The sequence below is a fragment of the Triticum aestivum genome, chromosome 4B (genome assembly GCF_018294505.1).
Source record: "Triticum aestivum cultivar Chinese Spring chromosome 4B, IWGSC CS RefSeq v2.1, whole genome shotgun sequence".
In the NCBI taxonomy this organism is placed as follows: Eukaryota; Viridiplantae; Streptophyta; class Magnoliopsida; order Poales; family Poaceae; genus Triticum; species Triticum aestivum.
In genome coordinates, this window is record NC_057804.1 from 130,699,313 (window position 1) to 130,714,064 (window position 14,752).

Sequence of the window (14,752 nt, forward strand, 5' to 3'; positions counted from 1 at the left end):
CCAACAGTACATACCCAGCCCCGTCCCCACGCCACCTCCCTCCCACGCGAAGCCTATAAGTAACCACGCCGGCCAGTAGGCCGCGTGCCGCCAGGGCGTGTTCGCACGCGATGAAACTACCAGTGCCACCCAATCACGCTGGAGGGAGAACCAAACCTCGCCGGTGCCGGTCGATCGGTGAGCGAGGAGGAGGGGCGGCACGCGTCGGCAGATCTGGGAGCCCTACCGGGCGGGTGGCGGCGCGGGGGGTAGGGTTTCGCGTGACGGCGCGGGGGGGAGGGGGGGTGGTTTATCGCCTACTAGGCCGTTTTCGTCCGAAGATTTTCCTACCTGGTGTGAATTCCTTTGAGGCTGCTTGTGGATGGAAACAAGCTAATCACCCCGCACGTGTCTGTGCGCGCGCGTGGACCGAAAACTAACTCGCACGGGTGTTGCGGTCCACACCGATGCGGGCGTGCCATGATGGCCGATTTCCAGCATCTCTCCTGCTCCCTGTCACAGCTATAAGCTGCTACGCCGCATGCTACGCGCCCCCTATGGGTGATTGGACTAGTCGGGCCCCTGTACGTCCTTGGGTGCAGATGCGCCTCCACAAGCGTAGATGTGTGGGATCATTTGTTCCACCCTGCTCCCGTTTGGACGTACCGCTTCGTAACGATTGTTTGCGCCTGCTCAAACCAACGGCGGCTTGCTACTGGTGCGTGGCTGTGGCATTTGGGCAACCAGCACTCGTGCCCTCGTGTATTGCTTTGTGAATGCATTTTAACCTTTTAAAGAAACGTAGGGGAGAGAATGGATTAATGATGCATTGGTGTGGTTGGGAAGAGGCAGTAATGCCAGGTTGCTTGCATGCATATCGAACCGTGCCGGAGACACTCCATCTCTCTTTGTCTTCTTCCATCGCCACCTTGCTAGCTCGTCTCCTGCAAAGGCAGAGGAGCGATTAAAACTCTGCCCTGTGCGCTGCAAGCCCGTCCACAATATCTTTTCTTCGTGTCCGCAATGCCCGGATCCCACCTAGCCCAGCCTGCTCCTGGTGCTTAGTTCATCCATAGGCCGAGCTGCATTCCGTCAAGATCCAAGTGGCTAGCCATCAGCGCAAGGTATCATCTTCATCTCGCCTTTCATCTCGTCTCTGTTCTGTGTTTGTGCTGGATTGGTTGCTGGCTTTTTCCCTCCATTCTGACCAACTTTTTCCCGCTTGTTTCGGCTTGCAGGTCTTCCTAGTTGCCATGTCGCGCCTTGGGACGCGCTCGAACGGCGCGGCGACCGGCAGTAGCTCCACGGTTGTGCCAAGCGCGAACACTGCATCGCTCGTGCCGCCGGCGGACGGGGATGACGCAAGCAACGAATCCGACGCGAACTGCGGCAGAATCCGGGTTAGGAGCTACTTATCGCCTAGGATAGTCAATGAAGTGGTTGCTGGCCTCACGGAAGCACAAAAAAAGTTGTTCGTTGAAAAGGACTTTGGCGCCATGCTTTCACTCCCAGAGATTGTGAACGTGGACCGCCAGTATAGTTTCTGGAATGCGACTAGGATAGATCCGGTGAGGAAAATAGTCCGAATGGGCGATGGCAGTTCTCGTCCGGTGACGGCTAGCGCTGTTAGGGACGTAGTCGGGCTGGGTATGGGTGACAGGGAGATCCCATTCCCGCATGAACCGAGCTGCGTCGATCGGGATATCTTCAAAGATGTGTGCGTCGGGTTGGGGCTTGCTGAAACGGTGGATAGGATTAGCTTGCAGATGCTACAGTCTATTCTTGCTTCCCCCGGTGATCTGAGTATCGACTTTGAGTCCAACAGGCAGTGTGCTGCATTTGCTCTTCTTTGCACTACTTGCTTGTTCAACCCCAGAGTGAATCAGAGGGAGGACCCGATCAGCCCGGAAGTTTTCATTGTTGTGCGTGATCCATCCAAGATGTCTGAATTTGATTGGTGTGGATATATTAAAAATGTTATCATGGCTGGGGTTAGTAAAATGCACGCAGATCTGAAGGCCGGTGCAGTGGCAATGCAGCTACAAGGGTTCGTGATGATTCCCCAGGTACGCCCATCCCACATATTGGCTGCCCTGTGCATTTTGCCTATTTTTTGTTTTGCCATGAAATGCTATGAGTGTGATGTATTGTTTTTTGTCCTAAACTGTCCTAGATAATCACATTTGACGCGATGGTGGCTGGGCGTGGGTTGCAACCAGGGCATCCCCGCATAGCGTTGTACACCGCCTCAGACTTCCAACTACTAGCTGGTGTGGACGCTGATCGTCGGGTTATAGGGGGGCACAGGTTATACGGCAAGGCGAGGGTAAGTAGAAAAATTACGAACCTGAATATATGCTTGCTACTGTTATACATGCTCTTGGTCTGATGTTTCATTCCCTTGCCAGTTGAGGCCTGTCAGTGAGGATGTCGTTGCTGAGGACTTGGTGTCGTGGTTCTAAGCCTGACAGTAGAGTGGGGGGTAGGTATGGAGAGGCAAGGTCCTAGCTATGGAGAGGTTGTAAGCACAAAAGATGTACGAGTTCAGGCCCTTCTCGGAAGAAGTAACAGCCCTATGTCTCGGAGCCCGGAGGCGGTCGAGTGGATTATGAATGTATGGATTACAAGGTGCCGAACCCTTCTGCCTGTGGAGGGGGGTGGCTTATATAGAGTGCGCCAGGACCCCAGCCAGCCCACGTAGGAGAAGGTTTAAGGTGAGTTAAGTCTGGGGCGTTACTGGTAACGCCCCACATAAAGTGCCTTTACTATCATAAAGTCTACTTAATTACAGACCGTTGCGGTGCAGAGTGCCTCTTGACCTCCTGGTGGTCGAGTGAGTCTTCGTGGTCGAGTCCTTCAGGCCAGTCGAGTGTGTCCTCGTTGGTCGAGTGAGTCCTCGTTGGTCGACTGGAAGGCGACCTCTTCTAGGGATGTCCTAGGGTAAGTTACTTGGGACAGGTCCGTGACCCTACCCTAGGTACATAACCCCATCATTAGCCCCCGAATGGATTGAGGCTTCGAGTGAAGAAGGAGTTGATGTCGTTTCCGATTAACCTTTGCGCTCTAGTTGTGCGCTGTTCTGGATCAAAGAATCTCTTCGTTGACAGGGAGCAATTCGTCTTCGGTCGACTCGATCCATTCTATTTTTGCGTCGAGTGATCTTTCGAGCTTCGTCGATCTCCGAGCGACGGATCGCCGGAATCACCGCGTCTGACAGACTGATTTGTTGTTCGCGGATTCTGCGGGGTGCGAAATTTGGGGGCGCGCGCGAAGCGGGGCAGACCGCGGCGTTCGGATGGGACGGGGCGTAGACGCCTCGATCTCCGCGCCGCCTTTTTCGCCACGTATCCAGTCCTCATAACTGCTCACAGATATGATTAGATCGACCGGGCCCACGCGTCAGCCACTCGGAAGGGACCTTATAAATGTGCCCGGCGAGGATTTCTGTGCTGCGCCTCAGCATTCTCCCTCTCTCCCTCTGCTCCCTTCCTCCCTGCTCAGCGTGCCCGCTCTCGTCTCCGCACCGCTTCCCTTCGTGCCTCTCACCGGAGACCATGGCCAAGGAGAAGACGGCGGCGCTGGAGCGTGCCAAGAAGGCGTCGGCATCGGAGAAGGCGAAGGGGAGATCCACCAGCCGCAGAGGATCTTCGTCCAGATCCTGCCTGCCGAAAGGCTGGGTCCAAGGCGACTGGATCCAGTCGACCATCACGGAGAAGGACCTCCTCGACATGGCCAACGAGGGCTTGATCCCTCACGGAGCTGCGAGGTTGCCGGGGAAGGAGTGGCAGCCACAGCCAGAAGAGGGTGAGTGTGTGCTTCTGGCCACTCATGTCGATCGGGGGTTTTCCTTGCCACCAAGCATTTTCTTCCGTGGTTTCTTGAATTTCTTTGGAGCGCAGCTCCACCACTTTACCCCAAACTCCATTGCCTACCTTGCTGCATTCGTGTCCATGTGTGAGGGTTTCTTGGGCTGTCGACCGCACTGGGGTTTGTTCAAACGTATCTTCACGTGTCGCTCTCAGACCGTGAAGAAGGCGAGCCCAGGTGACGAGAAGACCCGAGTCGTCCAAATGTGTGGGGGCCTGGGAATTCAGGTGAGGAACAATAGCACCTTCCCGCCCATGTCCTTTCCCGAGTCCGTCAGGGGCTGGCAGTCGACTTGGTTCTACTGCCAGGTCCAGTCGACGCCAGGGCAGTCGAGTGGACTCCCTCCGTTTACCATGGACCGAGTGAACAAGCCCTCCCCTCTGAAGCTGATTCCGGAGGAGAAAGCCGACGTGAAGATGTTGATGGAGCGCGTGGTGCAGCTGGTTCGGGACGGTGTGACAGGCATGGACCTCCTGGAGGTTTTCCTCAAGCGTCGCATCCAGCCTCTCCAGTTCAGGAGCCACTGCATGTGGTTGTACTGTGGGCCCGAAGACGAGACTAGAGTCCATCCAGAAGAAGCCGACGATGTCACTCTGGAAAGGTGGATGGCAGCCGTTACCGGAAACAGGGACAACCCGCGCGGAGCCAGAAGGATTCCTCCACTCGACCACAACAGCATCCCAAACAAGGTACACTTGCTCTGCTTTCCGTTGTGTCTTTGTCGTATTCATTTCTGCTAACCCTGTCGACTGGTCGACTGATCCTTGTTTCTGCGACTGCTAGGCCTTCACCGAGCTGTACTCGATGCCCAATGGGGCGCAAGCTTCTGCCGAGGAAGGCGAGGCGAGTGGGGGCGAGGCGAGCGGGGGCGAGGCGAGCGGGGGCGAGAGCCAGGAAGAGGAGGAATGGGACTCGGATGCTGCAGGGGGCGATGACGACGATGATGATGATGAAGGTGATGAAGATGACATCGAGGACGAGGAAGAAGAGGAAGAGGAGGTCGTTCCACCGCGCTCAGAAAGGCGGTCGAAGCTTGTCCACGACCCTTCGACCGAACGTGGTAAGGGGGTTGCGACCGCCACCCAGTCGACCAAGCGCCCCCGGACCACCTCTCCGGCGCCGACTGAAAAGGCGCCGAAGCAGCCCAGGGCGGCCTCATCGAAGCCGACCAAGCTCCTGCCGAAGATGAAGGTGTCCATCCCCACCATTTCAGGGTAATTGTGTTGCTCATATTTTCTTATTCTTATGCGAACTTTATCTCTGGTCGACACTGAGGTTAGTCGACTGATCCTTTGGAGTTGCAGTGCTGCTACTTCTGAGACCTCGGCCCGGGCCGATGACCACGAGATGGAGGATGCAGCAACTTCGAATCCAGGTGCTGTGTTCTTAACACCATTCTTAGTCGACTGACTCGCGATCTCTGATCCTGACCCTTCTCCGCAGCTCCGCCCAACACTGTTATCGATCTTCCTGATGATGATGAGGATGAAGAGCCGCTGAAGCACAGGAGGAGTCGGAAAGCGTCCGCCAGTAAGGTGCCTCAGGATGTGTCAGCGCCTGAAATTCTGACTGTGGAGGAAGAGAACACCACTCGACACACGGTGACCTTCGCGACCCCACTGACGAGTGCTCAGCAGCCCTCCCTCTTCACGACTCACCACGTCCCAGAGGACCAAGCTGGTGCGGCGAAGGAGGCGATACGCCAGGCGGGACTCATGATGGAGCAGCTGAAGACTATCCGGGATGCGAGCCAGGCAGCTTATGACGCCAGCTCTGCCCTCCAAAGCAATGTCCAGGTCAGTCGACTGCTGTTTGTTCTGTTGGATATGCTACCAAAAACTTTTCTTTTCCGGGATTTATATTAGTCACCCACTGGGTGTGTCAAATAAACTCCGTGTTAGCGGGGGCACGCTGAGTGCACCCGCTGGGTGTAGTCCCCAAGTCTAAGGTCGACTGCTGGCAGTCGGCCTTAGGCTTTATAATGTCAATCTTTCTATCAGTCGACTGGTCGACTGGATTTCGCAAACCGGTGGGGGCACGCTGAGTGCACCCACTGGGTGTAGTCCCCGAGACTGTGGTCGACTGCTTGCAGTTGATCACAGTCTTAGATAATGCGTCTCGCACACTGTTTTTTTTTTTTGAGGTCGACTGGTCGACTTTGTCTTCGACAGGATTAGTGGGGGCACGCTGAGTGCACCCACTGGGTGTAGTCCCTGAGACTACGGTCGAATACTTGTATTCGGCTGTAGTCTTAGAAACGTGTGTTTTTCCCTTTTTCACTCGGAAGTGAATTATTTTTGACGTTTAGTCGATTGGTTCTTCGCAGAACTCCTGTGATCTTGTGGCTCGCTACTCAGAGCTAGAACAGAAACATACTCAAGTCGAGCTGAGCTTGAAGCTGGTTCAGGAGAAGCTGACAAAGGCAAAGGAGGAGACTGAAGGTATGTTTGGTGAGACCTTGACGACTGCTTTTCCTCTTGCTTGTTTCAACATCTGACCTTGCTGTGTCTTGCAGGTAAGGTAAGGGAGGCCCAGCAGAAGAAAGACCTTGAGCTAGCTGAGAAGATCAAGCTTGCTGACGAGAAGTTAGCTTCAGTCACCAAGCTCGAACAAGACAATACCAACCTGAAAACTGCTCTTGGGATTGCCAACAAAGAAGTCAGTCGACTGAGAACTGACAAAGCTGCCTTGACCGACCAAGTCAGCAAATTGACTGAGAAGAAGACTGAACTGGAGGCCTTCCTGAGTGGCTTTGCCAAGAAGCTGTTTCTTATGCTCGAAGGTAAACCTCCATGTTTGGCAAATATTTCTGACTGTGGCTTCTTCCATTCGACTATCCCCTTGACTTAGTGATCACCCTTGCAGAATTTTGTCAAAGCTTTGAAGAAGAAACCAGCCGACTGAAGCCAAACCTTGACCCTGTCAATTCTCCGGTGAATGACGAGGTTGCCATGGATATTTTCCGACTGGAGTCTCGCGTTGCAGCTGTCGTGGATTATCTCGCAAGGCTGAAGGCCGCCACATCTCGCATCGACTCGACGCTCTGGCCTGAGGAGACACTTCAGAATGACCTTGAGTCATTAATGGCCCGCTTGAACACGATCCCTGGTCGAGTGCAGGAATGGAAGAAGTCCTCGGCTCGGTGTGGTGCAGATGTCGCTCTGTGTCTGGCCCGAGTCCACTGCAAAGATGCACGAGAGGAGAAGCTGGCGGCTCTTCGGGTGGCCAATACCAAGAAGCACGACTTCAGGTCTTTTATGGAGACTTTCCTTGCAGCTGCCACTCGGATCGCCGACGGAATTGACCTTGATGAATTTGTTGCACCTTCCAGCCCTCCACAGGAGGGGTAAAAAACTTCTTCTGGCTCGACTCTTTTAAATTTGCCTCGGTATGCCGAGTGGAATTGTATCCGACAAACTTTAACAGGCTTGACGCCTGAGCACTTTCGGTTCCTTTAGACATCGATTCAAACTTGAATTTGACGCTTGAATATGATTGCCTTCGGCTCAAAATGTCCTTTGCAGGTTCAAAGCAAGGTGCCTGTGCTTAGGCGAGCGCTTGGACTGCAGCTAAGCCTCCGAGTGAGAGGGTCGCTCTTCACTCGGTAGGATTTTTGTAACTTAGGCGAGCGCTTGGACTGCAGCTAAGCCCCCGAGTGAGAGGATTGCTCTTCACTCGGTAGGATTTTTATAACTTAGGCGAGCACGAGGCTGCAGCTAAGCCTCCGAGTGGAAGGCTGGCTTACCACTCGGTAGGATTTTGATAAACTTAGGCGAGTGCTTGGACTGCAGCTAAGCCCCCGAGTGAGAGGATTGCTCTTCACTCGGTAGGATTTTTATAACTTAGGCGAGCACGAGGCTGCAGCTAAGCCTCCGAGTGGAAGGCTGGCTTACCACTCGGTAGGATTTTGATAAACTTAGGCGAGTGCTTGGACTGCAGCTAAGCCCCCGAGTGAGAGGATTGCTCTTCACTCGGTAGGATTTTTATAACTTAGGCGAGCACGAGGCTGCAGCTAAGCCTCCGAGTGGAAGGCTTGCTTACCACTCGGTAGGATTTTGATAAACTTAGGCGAAACGGATTCGCGGCTAAGCCCCCGAGTGGAAGGCTGGCTTACCACTCGGTAGGATTTTGATAAACTTAGGCGAAACGGATTCGCGGCTAAGCCCCCGAGTGGAAGGCTGGCTTACCACTCGGTAGGATTTTTATAAACTTAGGCGAAACGGATTCGCGGCTAAGCCACCCACTGAGGGGGAGTTTTTATGTGGACAAAAATAAAAAGTGCTGACACAATTATTTCTAAACCCATGAATTACAGAAGTTCTTTATTGCAACTCATCCGAGTGATAAAACTTAAGTGTAAAACGGGCGGAGTAGCTCCGCGTTCCAAGCTCGGGGCTCGTCGATATTATGTTCGACGTTGTAAAGACGGTATGCCCCGTTGTGGAGAACCTTGGTGACGATGAAAGGGCCTTCCCAAGAAGGAGCAAGTTTGTGTGGTTTGTGCTGATCCACTCGGAGAACCAAATCCCCTTCCTGGAAGGCCCGACCTCTCACATTTCGGGCGTGGAAACGGCGCAGATCTTGTTGGTAGATGGTCGACCGGATCAGAGCCATCTCCCTTTCTTCCTCTAAAAGGTCGACTGCGTCCTGCCGCGCTTGTTCAGCTTCTACTTCGTTGTATATTTCGACTCGAGGAGCATTGTGGAGAAGATCACTCGGCAAGACTGCTTCAGCTCCATAGACCAAGAAGAATGGAGTTCTTCCGGTCGACCGATTGGGCGTGGTCCGCAGTCCCCAGAGTACAGATGGAAGTTCGTCGACCCAAGCTCCAGCCGCGTGTTTGAGATCACGCATCAGTCGCGGCTTCAGTCCCTTGAGAATCAGTCCATTAGCTCGCTCTGCTTGTCCATTCGACTGCGGATGGGCGACCGATGCGTAGTCGACCCGTGTGCCCTGGGAGTTGCAGAAGGTTCTGAATTCCTCTGAGTCAAAGTTCGACCCATTATCCGTAATGATGCTGTGCGGGACTCCATATCTGAATACTAGTTCCCTGATGAAGCTAACAGCAGTACCGGTGTCGAGGCTCTTGATTGGTTTAGCTTCGATCCACTTGGTGAACTTGTCGACTGCCACCAGTACATGCGTGAAGCCACTTCGTCCTGTTCTCAAAGGACCGATCATGTCCAGCCCCCAAACTGCAAAAGGCCAGACGAGTGGGATGGTCTTCAAAGCTGACGCAGGCTTGTGCGACATATTCGAGTAGAACTGACATCCTTCGCACTTATCTACTATCTCCTTTGCCATCTCATTCGCCTTGGGCCAGTAAAATCCGGCTCGGTATGCTTTGGCCACGATGGTCCGAGAGGACGCATGATGACCACAGGTTCCCGAGTGAATATCGTTGAGGATGAGTCGACCTTCTTCTGGTGTAATGCACTTCTGACCGACTCCAGTCGCGCTCTCTCTGTATAATTGTCCTTTGATGACAGTAAAGGCCTTAGATCGACGGACGATCTGTCGAGCCTCTTCCTCATCCTTCGGAAGCTCTTTCCTCAAGATATATGCGACATACGGAATCGTCCAGTCGGGAATGACTACCAAAACCTCCATGATCAAGTCGACCACCGCTGGGACTTCAACTTCAGTCGGATCTGTGGCACTCTTGGGCTGCGGAGTTTCTTCGGTGAAAGGATCTTCTTTGACTGACGGAGTATGTATATGCTCCAAGAACACACCACTCGGAATGGCTTCTCTCTTGGAACCTATCTTTGCTAGATCATCAGCTGCTTGATTTTTCAGTCGGGGTATATGATGGAGCTCCAACCCCTCGAACTTTTTCTCCAGCTTCCTCACTGCACTGCAGTATCCAGTCATGGCTGGGCTTCTCACGTCCCACTCTTTCATCACCTGATTGACCACTAAATCCGAGTCGCCATAGACCATTAGGCGACGGACGCCGAGTGAAATGGCCATGCGCAACCCATATAGGAGGGCATCATATTCTGCCTCATTGTTGGAGGAATCAAAGTGAATCTGGAGCACATATCTGAGCTTATCTCCTCTGGGGGAAACCAGGACAACCCCAGCACCGGAACCATTCAACATCTTAGAACCATCGAAAAACATGGTCCAATGCTCCGAGTGAACTTCAGTCGGCTGCTGCTGTTCGATCCACTCGGCGAGGAAATCTGCTATTGCCTGGGACTTAATGGCTTTCTTTGCCTCAAACTTGATATCAAGGGGAAGAAGTTCAATCGCCCATTTGGCCACTCGACCAGTTGCATCTCTGTTGTGCAAAATCTCTGATAGTGGAGCGTCGCTGACGACTGTGATTGAATGGTCAGAGAAATAATGAGCAACCTTCTTTGTGGTCATGTATATTCCATACACAAGCTTCTGATAATGAGGATATCTCTGCTTGGATGGAGTCAAGACTTCAGACAAATAATACACTGGGCGCTGAATTTTGAGAGCTTTTCCTTCTTCTTCCCGCTCGACCGTTAGCACAGTACTGACGACTTGTCCTGTGGCTGCGATGTAGAGCAACAGAGGCTCTTTGCTGATTGGAGCAGCAAGCACCGGCTGGGTGGAGAGCAGAGCTTTTAGCTCGGCAAACGCTGCATCAGCTTCTGGAGTCCACTCGAACTTGTCAGCCTTCTTCATCAGTCGGTAAAGAGGCAATGCCTTTTCACCGAGTCGCGAGATGAATCGACTTAATGCGGCCAAGCATCCAGTAAGCTTCTGGACATCGTGCACTCGCACAGGGCGTTTCATTCGGAGAATAGTGCCAATCTTTTCTGGGTTGGCGTCGATTCCCCGTTCGGAAACGAGAAAACCGAGTAACTTGCCACCAGGAACTCCAAACGTGCATTTTGATGGATTGAGCTTGATATCATACCTTCTGAGGTTGGCAAATGTTTCGGCGAGGTCGGCGAGCAGGTCGGAACCTTTTCGTGACTTGACAACAATATCATCCATATAAGCTTCCACATTCCGACTGATTTGAGTGAGTAGACACTTCTGAATCATTCGCATAAACGTGGCTCCGGCATTCTTGAGGCCGAATGGCATGGTGATATAGCAGAAGCACCCGAATGGAGTGATGAAAGCTGTTTTTACTTCATCGGGCCCATACAGACGGATCTGGTGGTACCCGGAGTAAGCATCTAAAAAAGGCAACCTCTCGCATCCCGCGGTCGAGTCAACAATTTGATCTATGCGAGGGAGAGGAAAGTGATCTTTCGGACAGGCCCGGTTGATGTGCTTGAAATCAATGCACATTCGGAGCGACTTGTCCTTCTTAGGAACCATGACGACATTAGCGAGCCACTCGGAGTGGAATATCTCTCGGATAAATCCTGCCGCCAACAGTCGAGCCACTTCTTCACCGATGGCCTTTCTCTTCTGGACGGCGGACCGCCGAAGATGTTCTTTGACTGGCTTTGCAGACTTGTCGACTCTTAGGCGATGCTCAGCCAGTCCCCTGGGAACACCTGGCATGTCAGCGGGCTTCCATGCAAAAATGTCCCAGTTCTCACGGAGGAACTGGATGAGCGCTTCTTCCTATTTTGGGTCGAGTGTTGTGGAGATGCGGGTCGGAGCTGCTTCGGGGTCGGTCGGGTGAATGTGAACAGGCTTCGTCTCACCGGACGACTGGAACGCAGATTCTGTGGCGGGCTTCTTGGATCGCAGCAAGTCACTCGGATCTGCGCTTTGCTTGTATTCTTCGAACTCGACCGCTGTCACTTGGGAATCGGCAATTTTGGAGCCTTTCTGAAAGCACTCCTCTGCCTTTTTCCTATCACCGGTGACAGTGATCACACCTTTGGGACCGGGCATCTTCAATTTGAGGTACACGTAACATGGTCGAGCCATGAACCGTGCATAGGCTGGCCTCCCCAAAATGGCATGATATGCACTTTGAAAATCCACGACCTCAAACGTCAACTTTTCTTTGCGGAAATGCTTTGAATCGCCAAATACTACGTCCAAAGCTATCTGGCCGAGAGATTCAGCCTTCTTCCCTGGTATAACTCCATGGAAGCTCATGTTACTAGTGCTCAATCGGGACATCGGAATGCCCATACCTTTCAGCGTGTCTGCATATAACAGATTCAGCCCACTTCCACCGTCCATCAGCACCTTTGTCAGTCGAGTGCCTTCGACAACTGGATCGACCACCAAAGCTTGCCTCCCAGGGGTGGCAATATGAGTTGGGTGATCAGATTGGTCGAATGTGATGGGTGTTTGAGACCACTTCAGATAATTTGCCTTCGCTGGGGCAACCATGTTAACCTCTCGGTTAATTACTTTCAGTCGACTTCTGCTTTCCACATCTGCGAAGATCATCAGAGTGGAGTTGATATGCGGGTATCCTCCCTCACTGTCCTCTTTGTCTTCGGCTTTGTCCGACTCCTTCTCCTTGTCCTTAGACTGTTTTCCCTGAAACTGCTGGATCAGGAGTCGACATTGGCGAGTGGTGTGCTTTGGGTAAATGATATTCCCCTCTTCATCTTTCTTCGTGTGAATATGACACGGCATATCCATCACGTCGTTCCCTTCTTTATCCTTCACCTTCTTGGGGTTCCAGGATCCTTTTGGTTTCCCCTTAGACTTTCCTTGAGTCACGGCCAGAGCCTCTCCAGGAGCTGCCGGTTCAGCCTTCCGCTTCTGTTTCCGACTGGAATTTCCTTTTTCCGACTGACTCGGCTTGTGCTTGCCGCTTCGAAGTCGGTCTTCTTCTTCGCCGTTGGCGTACTTGGTAGCAATCTCCATCATCCGACTCAAAGTCATGTCACCGGTTCGACCAAATTTCAAGCTCAGTTCTCTGTTCTTGACACCATCTTTGAAGGCGCATACTGCCTGATGGTCAGAGACATTTTCCACAGTGTGGTGCAAAGTGATCCACCTCTGAATATACTCTCTGAGAGTCTCATTGGTTTTCTGCACGCAGACTTGCAACTCTGTCAATCCCGCTGGTCGCTTGCAAGTCCCTTCGAACGTTCTGACGAACACTCGGGACAGATCTTCCCAAGTGTAAATACTGCTAGGAGGTAATTGGGTCAACCATGCCCTGGCAGAACCTTCCAACATGAGGGGCAAATGCTTCATGGCCACCTCGTCGTTCCCACCACCGATCTGAACTGCCACTCGGTAGTCTTCAAGCCAAGTTTCAGGCTTAGACTCACCAGTGAACTTGCTGACTCCTGTTGCCAACCTGAAATTGGAGGGAATAACAGCGGCTCTGATAGCTCTGCTGAAACATTCAGGACCAGAAACATGTACTCGACTGCTCGTGGGCACTTCTCTGTCGAGTGCACCACGATGGGCTCTGTTCCGGTCGACCAACCCTTGCACGATAATGGATCGCGCGTCGAAGCCTGGCTCCCTGGGGTCAACTGGAACTCTACGCCCTGTACTGTACTGACGCCTATCATCTGGCTGCCGAGGAGCGTAAGACCCACCCCTCGGAGGGGAATAGGGCACTCGACGCCTATCATCTCGGTCGAGCCTGTCGCCATATTGATCTCGCCGATACTCACGCCCTTCGCGCCGCGGAGGCGATCTGGGGCTGTGAGCCGACTGAACCGTATTCACAGTGACAGATCGACTGTGAATTCTGTTGCGCGACTGAGACACGGCTGAATTCTGATCTCCTGCTGCCCGGAGTAGATCCCTGATCTGCAGCAAACCTCTGCCAGCTTCTGACTGCGAAGGCTGAATGGACTCCGCTATACGGGTCGCAGCTGCTAAATTCTGAATTGGGGTTCGATATACCTGAGTCGGCGGGAAGAGTTGACGTCGACTGGTGTCGGGAACTCGTTGCCGCGCGCGCTCGTCGAGTGCTCGCTGAAGGTTCTCCAGTCGAGTGCGCTCGGCCAAATTGGCTAGACGCGCCTCCTCCAAGGCACGAGCCTCGGGGGTTTCTCCTGCGATGGGAACGCGCAGGGGATCCTCGTTCCTGCGGCGAAGCTCTTCTCTTTGCAAAGAGTCGAGTGGCTCGGGCTGGTACTCTTCGTAGCCTCGTGCAGGGTCGCCGCCGTCGCCTGCTCCACCACCACGAGCGAAGCCAGGAGGACTGTGGGGCCCGTCGACCATCAAGATTTCCGCCACTGGATCACTGCTCCCGCACTCAGATGCAGTCTCTCCGGAGCCAGTCGACTGATCGAACAAGCCGTAGAGAGATTCGTTGGGCTCGATTGCCGCAACTTGTATAGTGGCCGACTGGCGAGCCACCGCGTGACTCACCCATCGCTGAAGTCTCGACCGGCCTGAGCGCTTGCGCTGGCGAGAGACCGGGAGGGTGGAAGATGGAAGATCCGACCGATACTGGGTCGATGGTTGCCGCAGCAGAACGCCGCGGACACATGCGCGAAAATGCGTCGCACCGCGGACGGGGAGCGCATCCACGTCGAGTGGAGCCTCCTGGAGCCATGCGGAGTCGTCGGCGATGAAGGTGAGAGTGCCGAGACGGATCTCTTGTCCCTCGATCAAAACTCCAGCAGACACCATGATGAAAATACTCGGAAGAATCGCAACTTCTCCACAAAATCGCTAAAACACCTGCCCCACGGTGGGCGCCAACTGTCGTGGTTCTAAGCCTGACAGTAGAGTGGGGGGTAGGTATGGAGAGGCAAGGTCCTAGCTATGGAGAGGTTGTAAGCACAAAAGATGTACGAGTTCAGGCCCTTCTCGGAAGAAGTAACAGCCCTACGTCTCGGAGCCCGGAGGCGGTCGAGTGGATTATGAATGTATGGATTACAAGGTGCCGAACCCTTCTGCCTGTGGAGGGGGGTGGCTTATATAGAGTGCGCCAGGACCCCAGCCAGCCCACGTAGGAGAAGGTTTAAGGTGAGTTAAGTCTGGGGCGTTACTGGTAACGCCCCACATAAAGTGCCTTTACTAT

General features: G+C 53.4%; 2 protein-coding genes across 2 annotated transcripts in view; one reads left to right on the top strand and one right to left on the bottom strand.

Moving 5' to 3' along the window:
* The window catches only part of LOC123091448 (uncharacterized), a 24,102-nt gene that overhangs the window by 402 nt on the left and 8,948 nt on the right, over positions 1–14,752 (bottom strand). The window lies entirely within an intron of this gene.
* On the top strand, positions 1,347–2,547 carry LOC123091449 (uncharacterized). Its single transcript, XM_044512959.1, has 3 exons — positions 1,347–2,045; positions 2,153–2,305; positions 2,388–2,547. The coding sequence occupies exons 1-3, from the start codon at positions 1,476–1,478 to the stop codon at positions 2,439–2,441; spliced, it is 777 nt and encodes a 258-aa protein (XP_044368894.1). The 5' UTR covers positions 1,347–1,475; the 3' UTR covers positions 2,442–2,547.

Excerpts from the sequence above, each read along its gene's own strand:
- LOC123091449 (XM_044512959.1), top strand. The coding sequence starts at position 1,476 with ATGCTTTCACTCCCAGAGATTGTGAACGTGGACCGCCAGTATAGTTTC. Across the intron at positions 2,046-2,152 it reads GGTTCGTGATGATTCCCCAG|ATAATCACATTTGACGCGAT; the intron begins GTACGCCCATCC and ends AAACTGTCCTAG. Across the intron at positions 2,306-2,387 it reads GGTTATACGGCAAGGCGAGG|TTGAGGCCTGTCAGTGAGGA; the intron begins GTAAGTAGAAAA and ends TTCCCTTGCCAG.